Here is a 21,543-nt window from a genome sequence, read left to right as displayed (position 1 = left end):
TACGTGCATTTGTTTCATGATCCAATCCGCTTGCACTTCGTTTAAAGATGCCTCCTAAAACTAAATATATCAAAATTAGATGAAATTGCCAGTGATCAAGGATAAATTTCTGTCGCAAGTGACTAATGGTAGCAATAGTGCTCACAATCAAACTATTAAGCCATGGAACCGAGGAACGTCTTCCTTTACACTGTAGATGAGTTAAAAATTGTAGGAAGAGAGGATGAAAAGAGTGATGAAGCCTTCGGATTAAGATTCTAATGAACATTAATTCCAAGTGAACTGGAAAGGACTGTATTTCGATGTGGCGGGCGAAGTGTTCGTCCATTCTGATCAATATTTCGAGTACCAAACCAGAGGAGAATGAAAAAGATGAGAACGAATAACCACCTGCAGTAGTAATTTGGAACCATAGGCTACGTTTTCAATATGCAAACGCTTAAAACAACAAACACCAACAGCGGATGACAAGGCAGGGTAGTGAGATTTATAAATGAAATCTATCAACAACAAAGAAGAAAAACAGGAAAACAACACAAATTTTTTTCTATTTTGATTCATAAAGAGAATTCATTGAGGATGCAGAGAATACATCAGAATCTTGAATACATCACAAAATTAAAGATAGCAGTTAAGAAGCATATGCTTAGAAAGCAAAAAAGAGAAAGTGACCAGTCAGAAGACAAAATTAGTGCAACAGAGAACATAAAAAAAAGTTGAGAGAAGGGTATGTAATGGGAATTATGCCGCTATGACGGTCAAAGAGCGATGAAGGAGTGGACTCAGGAAGAGTAGAGAGAAGGAGACTAAACAAGTCCCAGCTACGTACGTGCAAAGACGACTGCAAAAGAGAAGATAATTTCCTCACACCAGCAACAACAGGCCTCAAAAACCTGCAAGCACAGAGAGTTATTGTAAACGGACATTGTACCCACTGAATTCTTGATACAGCAATGGACAGACTTCAAGTTCAAAACTGCACTTCACCAACGCCTAACCTAACGTATTACTCTAGGCAGTTATCTGCATTCCACGTGTACAACAATCCTGGATCAAGACCAACTATGGATTTGGTTTTGCATTTACCCAAAATGTGAGCAGGACAGGACTTTTAACAAAAGCAAACACTGGGAGAAGAAACACTATGCACCTGGTGTTAGTAATTCATTCAGGTACTGCACGCGGGAATGAAGGACTTCCACCACCCAGTCGTTTTTTCTTCAAGAAAATCAACATCGAATTCTTCAACAAATGAGAGAGATTCCTTGAGATCATAGGGAACCGACTCCTTGCTTAGCTCTTTGCATCGGAGAATAGACAATTTTCGGAGAGTAGTGATCGGTCGCAAATCTGGTAGAGCCGTCAAGAAGGGCAAAGCGCTAAAGTCAGCCATCTCAAAGAAGTGTTGTTGCTGTTGTTTAGTACCTCATCAAATGCTAAGACGATGTGCGCTGTGTTGCACTAGTTCGCCCACTGGTGGTAAATAAAATAAGTCCGGAGATTCAAGTATAATAATATGTCCTGTCAGACCTCTTACTCCTCCTTCCTTGACCAAAAAGTTTACCATATCATCATTGATATCATGCAAAAACAATTCTTCAAGAGAAGCCATCAAAGTTATTGGTGACTTTCTCAACTTCTTGCAACCTCTGACCTCCAATCATAGAAGTGAAGGGAAACAAGAAGAAGAAGGAGGAGGAGCAACCCATTCTGCTAGGTTTTCCAATTTGAGATTCAATGAATATAAACAAGGGAAAAAAACCTGTCCTTCGGCTTTGTTTTCTTGTTGATGATAAAACTCTTCACCGAGACGCTTCACTGATCTCATATCACCAAGCATCAAAACCCCAAGAGATGGGAGCATGCCCAATGCTGGAAGCTGCTCACATTTACCAAGACTTAGTAAAGTTAACGAACGCAGATGCGGAAGGCAAAGTGATAGAGAAGAACCAACCATCCACTTTGAAAGCTTTGCACCGGAGAATCTATAGATATCAATATGTAACAAACCTGGGGGAGGCTGCAGACCCTCCAACACCAAGGTATCATCCACGCTTCTGTATTGCGTTTCGTCTTCCTCTTCCTTCTCTTCTTCTACACTAATGGGAAGCCAAGATAGACGCAAAGAGCGAAGGTGCTGCTTGTCCTTTAGCCTTGCTGTCTCGGCGCCTTCTTTTCCTCCCCTCACATTCTCAACTTTCACTCTGAGTAAATCTTGAAGAGCATTTAAGTCTGCTAAATCATAGACACCACTACCACTGTCGGGACTTCCATTTTCAACCATGTAATCCAGTTTTTCAAGGCAAATAAGTCTATCTACACCTTTAGGCATTCTATTTCTGTTATCGTAACTGTCGCACCTAAAGACTCGGAGCTTCGGCCAGTTGTTAATTTCCTTTGGAACTCACAATGTTCTCCCAAAGTCACCAGCTCCAGATTGCAGAGTTTGTCGATGCATGATGGTGGTAAAACTTGGACCCGACTATTCTTCAAATTAAGATGCCTTAATCTTGCAAGGCTGAATTGGGGGCCTTGGAACAATAATTGGGGACCCTAGCTACAGGACAAAAAAAGGTCATGAAATAGTAATTGGGAGTTATCCCTTATCGCACTTTTTTTAAAATGGCTAAAATTGAGTGTTAATTAGTTTAGTTAGATTAAAATCAGATTTAGGGATAAAATTTTGATAAAAGAAAAATTGTGTTTGTGTCGTGGAGAGGAAGAAATTGAGTTTTGGGGGGGGGGATTATTTGAAATGAGTGATTCCAGTGGAGGAATCCTATTGCTCAAAATGAAGGAACCAATCCTCAAATTGAAGAACCCGAAGCTCAAAACAATCAGGTAAACTTCCTATACTCTTCAAATTGTATGAATGATGCTCCAAGTGGTCGATTCATGTACACTATGTAACTACTCAGAGTGAGGGTCGTTAAGCTGAGAGGGTAATAAACGAACGACTCTAAGAAGTCGTCAATTACTTGACACAACCTTTGACGACTCAAACCTGCAACTTTTGCAGGTTATGAAAAATCGTCAACCAAGTGTGATATAATTGACGACTCCAGCTAGTTAGGTCACACAGAGTCGTTAACTTAATATGTTTAGAACCCAACGACCCTATCACTGTTTGGGACAGAGAGGTGGTTCTGCATAAGACAGACGTTCGTATTTAAAAAAGGTCGTCGAGAAGAATCGTTAACGATTTAGAAATTTTTGGACGACACTATTCTAGGGCAGAAAACCAGGTTTAGGGTCGTTATCTACTACACCCTAGTGGTTAACGATTTTTCATCAATTCAATATGCATATCGAAAATCGTTAAGCAATAAAAAACCGTGGTTAGCGACCCTGGAACTGTAAATGCAATTTGGCAATTGAAAACCTAATTTTTCGATCAACAAATCAAATTAAACACAAACCCAACTTAGATTAGGGGATTTTAGTTCACTTACGACGATGAATCGGTGAGAAAATTTTTTTCTCATAAGTCGTTAATGGAATGGGAGACAGTGGGAGGGAGCGGAGGAGAAGAAGAATGGGAGGAGAAGAAGTTTTGATTGAAATGAAGATTAGGGGCCGAGCTTAGTGGTTAATGAGATTTTTAGGGTAGTTATTAGAGAAGGCTAAATTGGTACTTTCACCAACATTTTGGAAGCCCTCTATCTTTTATGGGGTAGGTATAAATTGGATGAGACCCCTAATTATTTTCCATGACTCCGAATTCAGCCTTGTAATCTTGTCTGTGATCCTAGCTCTCAAGGTAAGGCCTCCAGTCTACTACAATTGTACAAGTCCAGCGTCCTTAAGTTGGTGATACGAGTGACCGAGTCAGGGACCTTGGAGATCAGTGTAGATGAAAGATTAAAGTATCGAAGTTTTTCCAACTCTCCGATATCTTCGGGTATGGCATGAATGTCCGTAGCCGACAAATCTCTGTGCCTCAAATTTTTTAATGAACCTATTTCATTAAGAAGACATTTTGGAATTCCTGAACACTTATGCAGCACTAGGGTTTCTAAGAAGTATAACTGATTCAACGATATCTTAGGAGATAATATAGTGAATGAAAGGTCTAGGTACCTTAAGTGCTTCAGATTGGAAATAGAAGGAGTAGACCATAAGTTGGAGAAATCAGGTTCCGAAGAGAGTGAGCATATGCTGAAACAATCTCTGTTGATAACACACAAAACTCGGAGGCACGTATGCTGAAACAGAGAATCAATACAGGGAAAGCCCTTTTGGTTGAGAGCAATAACTGTGCGCAATTTTGTGGCATTAGTAAGGGGTTCAAGAGATGCTGAAGTTCCCTCACCAGATTGGAACCGTACACGACGAACCTTTGAGATATTTTCCTTCTTCTCTCCAAGCATCACAGTCATAAACTCATCACGACGTAGAAGGCTGGTTACAAGATCATGCACCAAATCTTGCATCTGTGAATAGCACCGAAGGCATCCAACTCCACGTCTTGAAAGAAACAACTCCAAACCAAATTTTCAAAATATGCATTACCCAAATCTTCAGATGATACTGGCTTTCCTCCACGGCCTGATGAGGTAAGGAATCCTTCGGCCATCCATAATCCAACAAGCATTTCTCTTTCTATCACCCAGTGCTTTGGAAATATACAACAATACAAGAAACAAGTTTGTAAAGGACAAGACAGGCAATCATAGCTTAATTTCAGTATGGAAATGAGCTTTTCGTGTTCTTCCTACTCATCCCACAAGCTGTTATCGTTTAAGATTGCTGACCAGGAAGCTTCGTCCCTCTTCGAATACATCAGACTTCCAAGTGATATTGCTGCAAGGGGTAACCCTTTACACTTTGTTGCTATATCTTTACCAATCCTGATCATATTTTGTGTCAGTACTTCTGCTCCGCCTACTTTCTTTTGTAAAATGGACCAGCAAACTCCATCTGATAACCTATCCAAACTGTAGATGTTACCTCTGACCAAAGACGCAACCTTTTGGCTGCGCGTAGTGATCAATAACTTGCTTCCGCAGCCACCATAGTCGAGGAAACTCTTGAGCTTTTGCCAATCCTTATCATACTCATTCCATAAATTATCAAGAACAATCAAAAAAAATTTACCTCTAAGCATGTCTCTGACTTGTCGTATGAAGGCTTCGACATTTGATGGATTGTCATAATGGCATAATGCACATTTGATGGATCGTCATAATGCTTGCCAGTAATCGACTGTACAATCTGTCCTAAAATCTTGTACACATCAAAAATCTCTGAGAGGCACACCCAAGATTTTAGCTCAAAGCTTGAGGGTGCATCTTTGTATACCAATTTGGCAACCACAGTCTTGCCCAAACCTCCCATGCCCACGATGGATAATGTAGACACGCTATTTGTTTCGTCAGAAGAAGCAATTACAGGTAATGAAGGGGAAACTGTTTGGTTCATGAACTGCAGTATTTCCCTAACTGCTTTCTCCCTACCAAAGACTTCTGGATCTCTCCCATGAGATGATTCTAGCCTATTACGGTACTCTGCACTAGTCTGATTGTTCTGGTAAGTAGTTCCAGCCCTTTTCACCTTATAATGTTCACAATTCCTATGAATTTCATCTAAATTTCCATTGATCAAACTAATTTTACGGGACATTTGGAAAGCAAATAACGCTGGGTTGGAGAGTGAAAGTAGGGCTTTTACCTTGTGCTTTTGATAATGCTTTGATTGATAAGAAAAATCATCCATGACATCTTGAATATCATAAACAACAAACTGAAGCTTTTGCAACCACTTTTCCATTTCAAGATTCTTACCCCCTTCTTCATCAGCTGCCGAAGCAAATAGATCTTCAATTGCTTCCAAAGTCCTCCCCAGCTTTGACCACTTCTCACCTACGCCCCATGCTCGCTTAGTTTCTTCAGAAATTGCACTGATTAAAGGTTTCAATACCGCAAGAGCAGCGCCGACTGCAATTTTCTCTACAGGCATGATCGCAAACCCTAGGAACAAACCGCAAAAATGAAAAGAAGGGGGAGTGTTTTTGAGAGAGATGGAGAACCATAGATTTTACTCGTTCAATTGGGGATCTCGGAAAGAGAAAATGAAAATAAGGGGGCTACGAGTGTTATATCCATCCCAACCCGAATTGTATAAAGATGAAAATTCTATAATGCCCTTCCCTAATTTATGCTTACTTTGGTGGAACCACTTTTGTGATGTGCGCTGCCATGGTGTGCATCTTTAACCTAATTTAATTGGGGCTATAAATATTAAATGGGGACCATGATATTTTATTTGTACCCAAAATTTCAGGGGTGTATCAATCCGATAGTGAATATACTGTTTTATCTTTGGTTAATATTTTTTTTCCAAAAAACGATCCTAATTAACGACCCTTCATAGACATTAACGATGGTTTAGAGTCGTCACTGAAAAAATTCCAATACATGACGATTTTAAACTGTCGTACATTTCTGCCATTAACGACGAAGATAACGACTCTTCTAAGAGACTAACGACTGTTTGTAATGACACTTCAAAAACATTAACGATTGTTTACAGTCGTCATACACTAATCAAAACAATAACGACTCTTCCAAAGTGTCGGCAGGGAATTGATTATGTTTATGACGACTCAAAACTGTCGTACATTTCCGTCATTAATGAATCTTCAACAGTTTAGAGTCATCACTGAAACAGTCGAAACATTAACGACTGTTTAGGGTCGTCACTGAAATTTTTTTATACCATAACGACTTTTCATACAGATCTGGGGAAAAAAAATCAATCAAAAAATTACAGAGAAAAAATCTGGAAAAAAAAAGAATTAAACTTTAATTAAATAAAATTATCACTAATTATATAGGGCATTTCAGCCATTTATAAAAAAGAATTATAAGGGATGACCCAAATTAGGGTGGGGTGACCTTTTTTGTCCTCTAGTGCAGGCCCCCATTTAATTTTTATGGCCCCCAATTAAACCAGGATCTTTAAGCCTCCTCCTTGCTCAATAATTCTTATTCAAACAAAAATCCTAGCCAAATTGGGGTATACCCATATTAATTGGGTATACCTAATGAGATAAGACCCGGCTTATTATGAAGTAAAATAGACCATCCCTTAACCATTTACATTTTGATTGGATAATATGTTCTTGTATAATTAGCACTAAAAAAATCTGATTAGGTTAATTAATTGAGTTTAGATTAATTAATTGAGTAGATTAAAAGTTCTGAAGTTATGAATTCAAGTTATGAAATTTTATTTTTGATTGAACTCATGTGAAAAGATTTTTGATGAAGAAAATTTGTTTTGAAAATATCTTTTGTAACGGAAATGAAAGCACACTACCCAAACACTTTTAAAAAGGGGATTGCAAGGTTGTTGAATGAAACTATACTCAAATTAAGAAGATAACGACTAACTTTAATCGGCAGGGTCGTATTCAAATACCATGCGGCTTATAACAAACAGAACACAGGAAATACAAATGATTTTCCAAACAATTAGTCGGCAGGGTCTATAGTCCATACAATGCCGACTAATACGCAACCGACAGGGTAGGTATTCAAATACCATGATGGACTCAGAAAACATTTTCAAAGCATTAGTTGGCAGGGTAAAAATTTTGAAACCAACGACTGTTAAAAACTCATTTAGTGGCATGGTATTAAGGTTGAATATCGTGTCGACCATATAAATGGTATTTCCAAATATGAAAAGTTGGCATGGTATTCAACCTAGAAAGACAACGACTACATCTAAACATGAAAAGTCGGCAAGGTCACAGAACAAACACCATGCCGGCGTCGCAACTGCATATTCACAAGTTCGATTTTTCTAACCTGATTTGACATGCAAACATAAAACTAAAGCATTAGATGGATTTTTAAAGAATTAATCGATAATGAAAAATTCTAATCGACGATTTTTTTTTATTTGAAAACGGTAAAATATAGAGAAGAAGAAGGGAATTGATTATTAGATTGGTGAAGAAGAAGTAGGAAAAGAATAAGGTTTGGATCTAAAACCAAAAATGGATACTTTTGGTTATTATTAAGGGGAGGGTAATTAGGTAACTTCATATACATTAGACACCCCTCAACCCGCTATTATGGTTGGGAACAAAATGGATATATCCTAATTAATCTGGGTATACCCCAATTTGGCCAGGCTTTTTAATTTATCCTGAATAATCATTAATTAGCTTAATTTAACTCACTAATCATTATACTAACTTAATTAAAAATGGTAAATTTGTATTAAATAAATATTTAGATAAGGGTGCTTTACTTTACTTCCAAATGACAAACTTAAAAAGAATCACTAATTAAATCATTTGCCAAATATGTGAATTCAAACTAAAATATCAACACATGGGTCACATAACGAATGCAACTGATTAATTGGACGACCGAAGGGAGTCCTTCTATATATTCACCATGGTGGCTAAAAGTGCAATTGCATGCAACGCTTTTTTTTTAATTTCGTTACAAAAATTGAACGTCGATTGGTCTTTTTTTTCCGAAATTGGATAGGCAATAAGAGAGTCATCAAACCAGGTTGCTTTTAGGCGCAATTAAAACAATCTTAGGTCGAACCAATTGACGGTAATTGCGTCCTGAAAATGGCAAAAAAACGTCACTTATACTTTTAGTTTAGATCATGACCGTTGGTTACCAACAAAATTCATCCACAAGATTTAAAGTTATGGTTGTTATTAAAAATTTGTTACGACAATGTTACAAGTCAAGTATATACAAGTATAACTGTTATAGATGTTATTGAATTACTGATACCAAAATTGTTCCAAAAACTGTTATAAAATTTTGTCCCTACTATTCCACCAGAAAACTCCAAACTTCGGATCCCCTTCTTTGCCCCCCAACGCATTGCGGTAATTTAGTTATTATCAGAATCGGGTTTCTTCCAACTGAAGTAACTAAAGTTGTATTTTTGTCGATATGAGTTACATTATAATTAAAAAGACTAAGACTTTAGCATGCGTTAGTTGGAAATGAAAAGGGGACATATTTGATTTGGAAATTCCAAGGGTTTTAGAGACGCTTATAAAATTGAATTTGACAACAAAAGATCTGAATTGTAAACCTAGAAACTCTAGTTTTTATGTAGATTTGCTAAGCCTGCAATAACATACAATTCAAAATCTATCTCTCCCTCTCTGGAAACACCATTCCTACAAATGCTAGGAAAATAAAGAGTTGTAAACGTACCATGCCGCCATGCAAGGAAAAAAAATGACGTATTTCTTATCAACTCTGCAAAATATTTGAAAAGATTTCTCGTCTACGAAAAGAAGACTGATTGCATTTTCTTATTAGAGATGGAGAGTGTGCGTGAAAAATACCGCACACTCATTATTTATGCAAAGTGGTCCATTTAGTATCAAGCGAATACGAACGCATACATATCTAAGATGACGAAATAGATGACGTCACCAAGTCACACCATAAGTGTGAAGATCTACACGGCGGTAAAGAATCCATACGGTAATATAAATGTCCAGGAGACATTGACGCGATTAAGACCGAAAATATGGGATTTATTAATTAGTTGTCCTCCAATATGTAAACTCCTATAAAAGGGACCAACTACCATTGTAAGCGAGAGATCTTTTTGGTAAGCTAGAGAAGATATTTAGGAGAGAAAGTTATTTGTTTTCCAAGTTAGGGTTTGCTCACATTATTTTTGTACTTGTTCTAAAATCAATAAAAGAGTTTTGAGTATTTTTATCATGGTTTCTGATATTACTTCATAGATTATCACTAGGGTGTGGTTGTAGGATTTCTTGCAACTACATTTTGGCACTAGAATAAAGTTGGAGGAGTAAGGCTGTGGGATTTTAGAGGGATTTCAAAAAAAAAATTGATTCTCTGTTCAAACAAAAGTCTTGCTACCATTTTCTTTAAGTTTTGAGAGTTTTTAATCTTAAAATTTGCTCCGTAAAACCGACGATTTCATCTCGGAAAACCAATTTTTGTTACTAACCTTTTTGAGATATGTGAGGACACCTTGTACTTTGTCAAAGGAAGGTATCATTTCAGGTACAAAAGATGACGACGATAACATCAAGAGTAGAAAACGTAATTACAACAAGGAAGAACAGGACAATCGGAAGAAGAAGAATGTGTGAAATCGTTAAATCTTTAAAGATGGCGAAAGAAAAAATCAACCAAAGAAAACTCAGCCTCAAATCCAACAAATACAGGAGGAGAACAACCATATAAAATATGTCAAAACACAAAGTGGAAAAGCAAAAGCAGTAAAGGATGTTGGAGTACGAGAAGGCAGCAGGTGTCTACGGTGCAATTCAATGACAAAATCAATTATGAATGTTGCATATTTTCATCCAGGAATTACAGGGCAAATACATAAGTGCGACTATGAAGGAAGGATGATGTTGACCGTTGATAAGATATCACCCCTAAAGGAATGGAAAAAGCAGAAGATAACATTCGCAGCGAATGATATACCAGAAGAAAGCTTGAAGCGAACAGGCCCATTGGTTCGTTTTATTCCCATAGCAAAACATGAACAAAAACAAACGAAGATTTTCAGAGCTTGAAGAAGAAAAATCATACCTGAAACAATGGCGATTCTCAGAGAAGGCAGGTCGGAAAAATTGCAAACATCAGCTGCAGACGTGGGCCCAAGCAACAATCAATTCCACCAACAAAACAAAGACAAGTACGAAGACCCACCACACCAACAGAGAATAAAGAATTAAAGAACAAGAAGACAATCGAAGAAATTAAAGAAATTCTGGGCGTGTCAGGACAAGTGAAGAAGAGAGGGAGCAAATAATGAAGAAGAAGAAAAAAATTTAAGAGTGCCTGAATTCTATCTCCCTGAACTTATAGCATGAGACAAGAAAGAAGAAATCGCCCCTTAAATCTAGGAGAAGTTAATGCAAAGAAGGAGTGGGAAACGTGCCCAAATTAAGAAAAGTTATCGCGGGAAGATAAGATAATTTTTTCTCCCTACTTTGACCTAATTCAAAATAAGAGAGAAAAGGGGTAGATTGTATACACATATTCCCGCAAGGATGCCACGTATACAATAAGATCCACGTGTAGCCTACGTGGGAAAGGGACATCAAGCTCGAATGACACATCACCAACAACCGATGGATCCAACGGTCCTAAAGCTTGGGATCATATGATGAGCGTATGGCCGAGAAGCAGTAAAACAAACCCAAGGATCACTTTAGCCCATCTCGAGATGAAGATAAGATGGAGGGATGGGATTAATCCCACTGACAAGGATTCGACAGCTGCTACACAGCTGTCCTGGCGCATGCAGTCTGACCCCAACCACCCGCATTCAATGTGGAGAGAATGACGCGTGTCAAGAGATCTATGGTGGAAGGAGAGGCAGGCCATCGTGATAAACCATGACCGTTAGAAAGGATCGTGCAGATACGAAGACCCTCATCGGCGCCAGCACAGACTTTAAGAAGATAGGGCTCTGAGATAATATAGAGATGGGACCCGTAAGAAACCCTTATATATATCCACTTCAACTACAGAGAAGGGGGTCGACGAAATTTACAGGGAGTTAGATCTATAGTGAGGAAATAGTACTATAGAGAAGAGAGATATGTATGAGTTTATCTTCTAGACCATCGGTCTCACCCAAAAGTCGTTCGACTAATCTTTGTAACTTGGCTATATACATAATGAAATCCAGACCCCCGTGGATGTAGACCTTAATTCCGAACCACGTAAATATATGTGTCTACTATACTCATGCTTTACATTCTTTATTTAGCACAGCTGATTACACATATTTTTGGGAAACGATGATGAGTCCGAGGACTCAGAGTTTCTCCTCACTGCATTCATATCGTCATATCATGAATGCGATTGTCGATTTTCAGCACGATGCTCAATGTTGCATCGGTGCTTCCAGATTTGGTCGGATCTAGAAAACGATGCAAAAACAAAACATCTCGTATGGAAAATCATCAAAATCGTGCATATTCAAGGGTTAAACGTGCAAGAAGATAAATAGATCGGAATAATGCGACAACGATGTTCTGGGTTTTTGATGCTAATCTCGACTTAAGACGGAATATATATATATGATACCATGTACATTTTTAGATGATTGCCTTTTCAATCATTCTCTGGGCTTTCATTATATTAGTTTAGAACCACAACTATTACTAACACTGCTTCTCGTGGAAATTTGATTTAAGATTCATTTCACCAGTGGGTTGGGGTGTTTTATTTTTCATACAAGCTTCTAACCCGGTGTATACGCACCGGCATAACCGAATTGTCTTCCAAGACAAAATTCATTTTACTATACAATTTAATTCAAAGTTATCCAAATTGTTTTTCCTTCACTAAATTGTAGATTGTCTCCATTGGGATATTTCCATTGTATTTGTAAGTCGGTGTATTTAGGTGAGTAATTGACATGGTTGTATCCCTTTGCCTCACCCTCATCGACATAAGATATCTTTTTCTATTTAGTACGAAAAATAAGGTCAAATAATTTAACCATCATCAACGTGAACAAAAAGTCATACTCCTTGTGTCCAAGTTTACTTCTCGAGAATTAATCACAATGAAATCTGTGATTTTTAAGAATGAAAATTGCGTAGTATTTAAGAACATCTTTCTAGAAAATGTTCCACCTTGTATCGCATCTCGAGAATTAACTCTAATGTTTTCTTTGATTTTAAAATTCTCGTGTTTCCATATAGTTTCATATATGTAAAAGTGATTGATACGATGGAGCAACCATTGATGGATGCTTGAAGTAGAAAAACTGATTTCCTTATTTAAATAATTCAGGTCAGTTGAGAAGTCTGTTGGAAAATGATTAATAAAAAATAATTTTTTAAAATTTTAATAAAAATTATAATTTATTGTTTTTTTTTGTGAATGAAACTTATTAGTTCCACAATGTGGAGTTTCCAATTTTTAATAGTTTTAAAAAACTATATAAACCTTTTAGTCTCACATCGGGGAGAGTTTTTCTTCTTAAATTGTATTTGTCAATTATATAAACAAATTCACTACTTTTGTAAAATCTATGGGAAAGGGGTTGCTCTATATTTAGAGGGACCCCTAAGGGAAAAACATTTTATATTGTTTTCTCAAGTGTTCGAGATTTTTCTTTATGGTTTTTTCGGAGTTGCCAAGCCCAAGTTGAGCATCTACTACATATGCTAGTAGTAGGTGTAGTTGGGTGTTTTATCCTGGAGATATCCGTCCTGTGAGGGCTATAACATCACTCTTGAGTGTAGCCGGGCGCTAATGTCTTAAGGGAAACGTGTTGAACACGTGACTCACTCTGTTTTTTCCAAAGTTTTTCCTTATTGCTGTTGCGGAGATATGGGGAGCTCGTCCGTTTCATCAAATGGATCACTTCTATCATAAAGGAGCTAAGTATCAATAACTTTTTCTTATTTGATTATTCCTTTTTTTTTTGATTATTGCATCCAACAATCTTAAGACATTAGCATTTGTAATAATCGAAAATGGTTGGTTGGTTTGTGAATCATGGATGTAATTGTGGAGTGAAAAACAAAAACGATTTTTTGGTCAGCTGTAGAGTTTCGAGTTTATCTCTTAACCTAGAAGGAATTTCGATGAACCCTTTTGATACAATGTATTAGCCATCTTGATAGTTACCCACGTAAAATTTCAGAATTTTTGGAATTGTAAAAGTATTTTTTTGATATTTTACAAAAAAGAGAAACGTTCCTGAAAAATTCTGACGGGCAGAATTTTGTTGTTAACTAAAGTAGTTTTTATGGGGTAACCATGAGTTTTTTGATATGGTGGTTCAAACGAAGTTTACAAATCTAGATATTATCTTCAAAAACTCATATTTTATCTGAACTAAGGTTTGTGAGATGTGGTGTATTAGGTGATTGGGAAATTACCGTGTCTGTGGTCAGAGTATAAACGAAGTTTGTTACATGAAATTGAAAAGGAACATGGCTACCAGGCGCATGTGGATGAACACAAGTCTTCCAAAGCTGACAAAGGCGAGAACATCAAACACAACTCTAAGCATAGTCTTCATAAGAAAGGTATGTTTCGTAAAACTGAATCCGACATTACTTTAATGAAGGGTGATTGTTATGTTTGTAACATTCCTGTCCATACGGCAGTAAAGTGTAGACAACATAAAACCTTAATAAGTAGAAAGTTAATGTTAATTTCGTTGAAACAAATTAGAACGAGTTCATTGACATGATGTCGGAATTTATTTTAATAACCAATGTGAGAGACTGGTGGGTGGACTCTAGAGCCACTAAGTATGTTTGTTGAAACAGAGACCTGTTCACCTCTTATCAGAGGATAAGGGATGTCGAGAAACTCTATATGAGTAACTTATCTGCGACAGAGGTTGCATAAAAGGGAAAGGTCGAGCATAAGCTCATATCTGTAATATTCTCACACTGAATGAAGTTTTCATGTTCCGAGCATATGAAAGAATCTTGTATCTTGTTCTCTTGAAGATGGTAAAAGATTGAAGATCTTAATTAAATGTGGAAAACTTGTTATAACTAAGGGCATTGTTTTTTTAGGCAACAATTATAGGACTTAGGGTCTATATAAGTTTAAAGGAAAATCTGATGAAGTGAACATAGTTGATTCTTGTGTGTTTTTTTTGTGTGTCTTTGATTGTTTTGCATGGTAGACTTGGAACCGTAAAATTATAAGTCAGTGCATAAACTTCCTAGCATAGGCTACGTACCCAAATTTAGTTTGGATTTTGAACACAAAAGTGAAATGAATATGCTATAAAATCTTTTAGCACAAATGTTCAGAGTAATTCTAAGCCCTTAAAATTAATTCAGTTAGGCCTAGTTGACATGAGTTCAACCCAAAACCACTATGGTAAAAGATGGTTTATAACTTTCGTGGATGATTGTACGAGGTACTATCTTGTATACTTTCTTAGGGATAAGGATGATGCCTTAGAAGACTTAAGATGTATAAACTTGAAGTTCAAAACCAATTAGAAGCCTTGAAAATAACAACTGTATCCTTAAGAAGATGATAATTCCATGTTGATTAGTTCAGGATTACCTGCGGCTTGTGGGGGAGGCAGTCCTCTTAACTAGTATATCCTGAATATAGTACCCTTAAGGATCAGATGAAACTCCATATGATTTATGGAAAGGTAGATGACCTTCTTATGAATGTCAAAGTGTGGGGGTGTTTGACTAAGATTGTCATTCCTCTTCCTAAAAGAACTAGATAGAAACCAAAAATGTTGATTGTGTCTTCATATAAGGTATGCTGAGTATACTTCTACATATAGATTTTTGGTTGTGTGTTCTGATTTTTCATACTTTGGTGTGATTTTTCTGACTTTGTTGTGAATACTATTACATAATCTAGGGATGCTGAGTTCTTTGAACATGTTTATTCTTAAACCTGTACCTCATTAGAGATGTGTTGTTGATCCCCTAGATTTATTTTCAAATAGTCAGAACTTATCTTAAAGGAAGATGAAGTTAAGGTTGAGCCTAAGAGAAGTAAAACAATTAGACTTGAGACTTCTTATGAAGCCGACTTCATAACATGCCTAGCTTAGTCTAACCCTGGACTTGTAAAGAAGCCTTGATATCTACTGAAACCCCATTCTGGTAAGAAGCTTCATTTAGTGAAATGGACTCAGTCCGTCGGAACCTGACTTGGGAGGTTTATAGTTTACCTCCAGAGAGTAAGACCATGAGATGTAAATGAGTCTTTAAGAGGAAACATTAGGTATATGGAACTGTGGAAAAATATTAGGCTAAGTTGGTAGCTAAAGGCTATAAACTAAAAAGGTGTATATTTCCTTGATTCTTATTCACATGTGACGAGATTTACTTCCGTTGAGATGCTAATTGTTATTGCTGTCATAAACAAATTAGAGATACATCAGATGGATGTTAAGACACTTTTCTAAAATCGTGAATTAGATAAAGAAATTTACATAGACCAACCTGAGGACTTTGTAGTGAAAGGTTATGATGACAAAGTTTGTAAGTTGAACAAAATTTTGTATGGTTTATAAAATAAGCACGTAAACAGTGACATGGAAAATTTGATCATGTGATAATGTGTAGTGGATTTAAGTTAATGAATCTGACAAGTATATTTACAAGTAACTTGTTAAGGATGTGTGTGATTGTATGCTTGTATGTTGATGATATGCTTATACTTGATACAAACATAGATGTGATTAATTCCACTAAAAACATGCGCTGAATGAGAACGTTGACTTGAAAGACTTAGGCCTGTTGATGTAATCTTAGGGATGAGGATTAGAAAATAATCTAACATATGTAGTCTTAGTCATTCTCATTATGTTGAATTTGTGCTTAAGAGATACAATCAGTGTGATTGTAAGCCTGCTTGTACTCCGTACGATTATTCTTGTAGACTCAAGAAAAAAGGGTAATGGAGTATCTTAACTTGAATACTCAAGAGTTATAGGATGTCTGATGAATTTAATGAACTGTAAGAGTCCAGACATTGCCTATATTGTGAGTAAGTTAAGTAGATTAATTGTAGTCCAGAGCAATAGCATTCAGATGCACTGAGTAGAGTATTATGGTACCTAAAACATCTATTACCTTTTATTTGATTTATGAAAGGTATCTTGCTGTCCTTAGGGACTTTGTGATGTAAACTGGATAGTTGACTCAGAGGAGTCTAAGTCTACGAGTGGATATGTTTCACTCTAGCATGAGGGTTTGTTTTTGGAAGATTTACAAACAAACATATATTGCTCAATTCATTATGGAATCTGAGAGTATTGAGTTAGATAAAGCACGAGAGGGGGCCGAGTGCCTAAGATGCTTTTTAGAAGACATTCCTCTCTGGCATAGGCCTGTGAGCACTATATCTATCATTGTGTTAGCCAAGCTATAATAGCTAAAGCTGAAAATAACTAATCTCAATCGGCGTTATTTCCATTGATTGGATAAAGTCCAAGGAGAATATCGCGCAACCTTTGACGAAAGGTTTATCCCAAGAGATAGTTAGAAATGCATCGAGGGGAAGGGGCTTAAGCTCATAAATTAAACTTGCCATGAAGGATACTCAACCTTGCTGACTGGAGATCCCAAGATCAAGGTTTCGAATGAGACAACTAATTTGTGGTGGGTAAAGGTAAACACTATCAGAGAATTTTATTCTCTGTCCCTTCCCTATGGTGTAGACGTGATAGTGTGACTGCATGTGAAGGATGACTTTTAAGAAGTCTTAATGAGTTCTATAGTTTCAATTTAAGATTGAAGTGGGGTGTAGCAGTAACACTCTTTATGGAAACTCACCTATCTGAATGAGGAAGTGGGCCGCTTCCTATGAGAATATGAGCTTTGATTCTCTAGAGCATTCTGAGAAACAGGATATGTCCAGGGCCAAATTGGACAAAACGGCACGAGCTTGGCAGCAACCTTGGAGATATCACCCGTGGTTGTTATCGCGAATTACATCAAATGCTAGCAGTTCAAGACATAGTTCACTGTCTCTAGCAAGTAATTCCGGTAATATCTCACTAAGAAAGGTTCAAGACCTCATGGACACCTCTGCCTAAAATGGTATTTCCTGCGCTTTTTATGTGATTTTCGTTTTGATGGTTTTGGTATTACTGGAACTTAGGACCTAAAGTCACTAAGGGTTCACTAGTTCATGCTTTTTCACTTTGGTGAAAGATACCTATAGTCTCACCATGTGAGAACTAAAGATGAAAGCTCTCAATATATTATGATTTGTGCAATCCATAGTATGACCCTGGGGTCAACACACTTTTGTGTGAGGGAGAGGACGTAGAAATGACTAGTATGATTTCAACACTTGCACGATCAGTCTGTTTGGATCGTGAGATTGGGATGTTGATTTACCAAGATCTATCTGTGTTTTCATGTTTTATTGAGTTTTCATTCATGTGGGGGATTGTTGAAAACGATTAATAAAAAATAATTTTTAAAGTTTAATAAAAAATTATAATTTATTGTTTTCTTTTGTGAATGAAACTTATTAGTCCCACATTGTGGAGTTTCCAATTTTTAGTAGTTTTAAGAAACTATATAAACCTTTTAGTCCCACATCGGGGAGTTTTTCTTCTTAAGTTGTATTTGTCAATTATATAAACAAATTCACTACTTTTGTAAAATCTATGGGAAAGGGGTTGCTCTATATTTAGAGGGACCCCTAAGGGAAAAACATTTTATATTGTTTCTCAAGTGTTCGAGATTTTCCTTTATGGTTTTTTCGGAGTTGCCAAGCTCAAGTTGAGCATCTACTACATATGCTAGTGTAGGTGTAGTGTTTTTATCCTGGAGATATCCGTCCTGTGAGGGCTATAGCATCACTCTTGAGTGTAGCCGGGCGCTAATGTCTTAAGGGCAACGTGTTGAACACGTGACTCACTCTGTTTTTCCAAAGTTTTGCCTTGTTGCTGTTGCGGAGATATGGGGAGCTCGTCGTTTCATCAAATCGATCACTTCCATTATAAAGGAGCTAAGTATCAATAACTTTTGCTTATTTGATTTTTCCTTGTTTTGATTATTGCACCCAACAATCTTAAGACATTAGATTTGTAATAATCGAAAATGGTTGGTTGGTTTGTGAATCATGGATGTTAATTGTGGAGTGAAAAACAAAAACGAATTTTTGGTCAGCTGTAGAGTTTCGAGTTTATCTCTTAACCTAGAAGGAATTTCGATGAACCCTTTTGACACAACGTAGTAGACATCCTGATAGTTACCCACGTAAATTTCAGAATTTTTGGAGTTGTAAAAGTATTTTTTTGATATTTTAAAAAAGAAACGTTCCTGAAAAATTCTGACGGGCAGAATTTTGTTGTTAACTAAAGTAGTTTTTATGGGGTAACCATGAGTTTTTTGATATGGTGTTCAAACGAAGTTTATAAATCTAGATATTATCTTCAAAACTCATATTTTATCTGAACTAAGGTTTGTGAGATGTGGTGTATTAGGTGATTGGGAAATTACCGTGTCCGTGGTCAGAGTATAAACGAAGTTTGTGACATGAAATTGAAAAGGAACATGGCTACCAGGCGCATGTGGATGAACACAAGTCTTCCAAAGCTGACAAAGGGAGAACATCAAACACAACTCTAAGCATAGTCTTCATAAGAAAGGTATGTTTCGTAAAACTGAATCCGCATTACTTTAATTAAGGGTGATTGTTATGTTTGTAAAATTCCTGGCCATACGGCAGTAAAGTGTAGACAACATAAAACCTTAATAAGTAGAAAGTTAATGCTAATTTAGTTGAAACAAATTAGAACGAGTTCATTGACATGATGTCGGAAGTTATTTTAATAACCAATGTGAGAGACTGGTGGTGGACTCTGGAGCCACTAAGTATGTTTGTTGAAACAGAGACTGTTCACCTCTTATCAGAGGATAAGGGATGTCGAGAAACTCTATATGAGTAACTCATCTGCGACAGAGGTTGCATAAAAGGGAAAGGTCGAGCATAAGCTCATATCTGTAATATTCTCACACTGAATGAAGTTTTCATGTTCCGAGCATATGAAAGAAATCTTGTATCTTGTTCTCTTGAAGATGGTAAAAGATTGAAGATCTTAATTAAATGTGGAAAACTTGTTATAACTAAGGGCATTGTTTTTTTAGGCAACAGTTATAGGACTTAGGGTCTATATAAGTTTAAAGGAAAATCTGATGAAGTGAACATAGTTGATTTTGTGTTTTTTTGTGTGTCTTTGATGTTTTGCATGGTAGACTTGGAACCGTAAAATTATAAGTCAATGCATAAACTCCTAGCATAGGCTACGTACCCAAATTTAGTTTGGATCTTGAACACAAAAGTGAAATGAATATGCTATAAAATCTTTTAGCACAAATGTTCAGGTAATTCTAAGCCCTTAGAATTAATTCAGTTAGGCCTAGTTGACATGAGTTCAACCCAAAACCACTATGGTAAAAGATGGTTTATAACTTCGTGGATGATTGTACGAGGTACTATCTTGTATACTTTCTTAGGGATAAGGATGATGCCTTAGAAGCCTTAAGATGTATAAACTTGAAGTTCAAAACCAATTAGAAGCCTTGAAATAACAACTGTATCCTTAAGAAGATGATAATTGCCATGTTGATTAGTTCAGGATTACCTGCGGCCTTGTGGGGGAGGCAGTCCTCTTAACTAGTATATCCTGAATATAGTACCCTTAAGGATCAGATGAAACTCCATATGATTTATGGAAAGGTAGATGACCTTCTTATGAATGTGTCAAAGTGTGGGGTGTTTGACTAAGATTGTCATTCCTCTTCCTAAAAGAACTAGATAGAAACAAAAATGTTGATTGTGTCTTCATATAGGTATGCTGAGTATACTTCTACATATAGATTTTTGGTTGTGTGTTCTGATTTTTCATACTTTGGTGTGATTTTTCTGACTTTGTTGTGAATACTATTACATAATCTAGGGATGCTGAGTTCTTTGAACATGTTTCTTAAACTGTACCTCATTAGAGATGTTTGTTATTCCCTGATTTATTTTCAAATAGTCAGAACTTATCTTAAAGGAAGATGAGTTAAGGTTAGAGCCCTACGAGAAGTAAAAAACAAAATTAGACTTGAGACTTTTTGGTATGAAGCCGACTTCATAACATGCCTAGCTTAGTCTAAGCCCTGGACTTGTAAAGAAGCCTTGATATCTACTGAAACCCCATTCTGGTAAGAAGCTTCATTTAGTGAAATGGACTCAGTCCGTCGGAACCTGACTTGGGAGGTTTCTAGTTTACCTCCAAGAGTAAGACCATGAGATGTAAATGAGTCTTTAAGAGGAAACATTAGGTATATGGAACTGTGAAAAATATTAGGCTAAGTTGGTAGCTAAAGGCTATAAACTAAAAGAAGGTGTATATTTCCTTGATTCTTATTCACATGTGACGAGATTTACTTCCGTTGAGATGCTAATTGTTATTGTGTCATAAACAAATTAGAGATACATCAGATGGATGTTAAGACAACTTTTCTAAAATCGTGAATTAGATAAAGAAATTTACATAGACCAACCTGAGGACTTTGTAGTGAAAGGTTATGATGACAAAGTTTGTAAGTTGAACAAAATTTTGTATGGTTTATAAAATAAGCACGTAAACAGTGACATGGAAAATTTGATCATGTGATAATGTGTAGTGGATTTAAGTTAATGAATCTGACAAGTATATTTACAAGTAACTTGTTAAGGATGCCTGTGTGATTGTATGCTTGTATGTTGATGATATGCTTATACTTGATACAAACATAGATGTGATTAATTCCACTAAAAACATGCGCTGAATGAGAACGTTGACTTGAAAGACTTAGGCCCTGTTGATGTAATCTTAGGGATGAGGATTAGAAAATAATCTAACATATGTAGTCTTAGTCATTCTCATTATGTTGAATTTGTGCTTAAGAGATACAATCAGTGTGATTGTAAGCCTGCTTGTACTCCGTACGATTATTCTTGTAGACTCAAGAAAAAAGGGTAATGGAGTATCTTAACTTGAATACTCAAGAGTTATAGGATGTCTGATGAATTTAATGAACTG

The 21,543-nt window shown here is 36.6% G+C and overlaps 1 protein-coding gene across 1 annotated transcript; it reads right to left on the bottom strand.

Moving 5' to 3' along the window:
• Window positions 1-521: 521 nt before the first annotated feature.
• LOC113289714 (disease resistance protein RGA2-like) lies at window positions 522-6,048 on the bottom strand. The gene is made up of 3 exons (XM_026539057.1): window positions 4,081-6,048; window positions 1,151-2,557; window positions 522-893 (listed from the first exon to the last, which is right to left on the bottom strand). Exon 1 carries the CDS (start codon window positions 5,956-5,958, stop codon window positions 5,083-5,085), a length of 876 nt encoding a protein of 291 aa, XP_026394842.1. The 5' UTR covers window positions 5,959-6,048; the 3' UTR covers window positions 522-893; window positions 1,151-2,557; window positions 4,081-5,082.
• Window positions 6,049-21,543: the final 15,495 nt, after the last annotated feature.

Source organism: Papaver somniferum, chromosome 6, assembly GCF_003573695.1.
Source record: "Papaver somniferum cultivar HN1 chromosome 6, ASM357369v1, whole genome shotgun sequence".
In the NCBI taxonomy this organism is placed as follows: Eukaryota; Viridiplantae; Streptophyta; class Magnoliopsida; order Ranunculales; family Papaveraceae; genus Papaver; species Papaver somniferum.
The sequence above is the reverse complement of the archived record's forward strand: the minus strand, read 5'-3'. Positions and strand labels throughout refer to the sequence as shown.

Bases quoted from the DNA above. Each gene is read 5' to 3' on its own strand.
- LOC113289714 (XM_026539057.1), bottom strand. From the start codon at position 5,958: ATGCCTGTAGAGAAAATTGCAGTCGGCGCTGCTCTTGCGGTATTGAAA.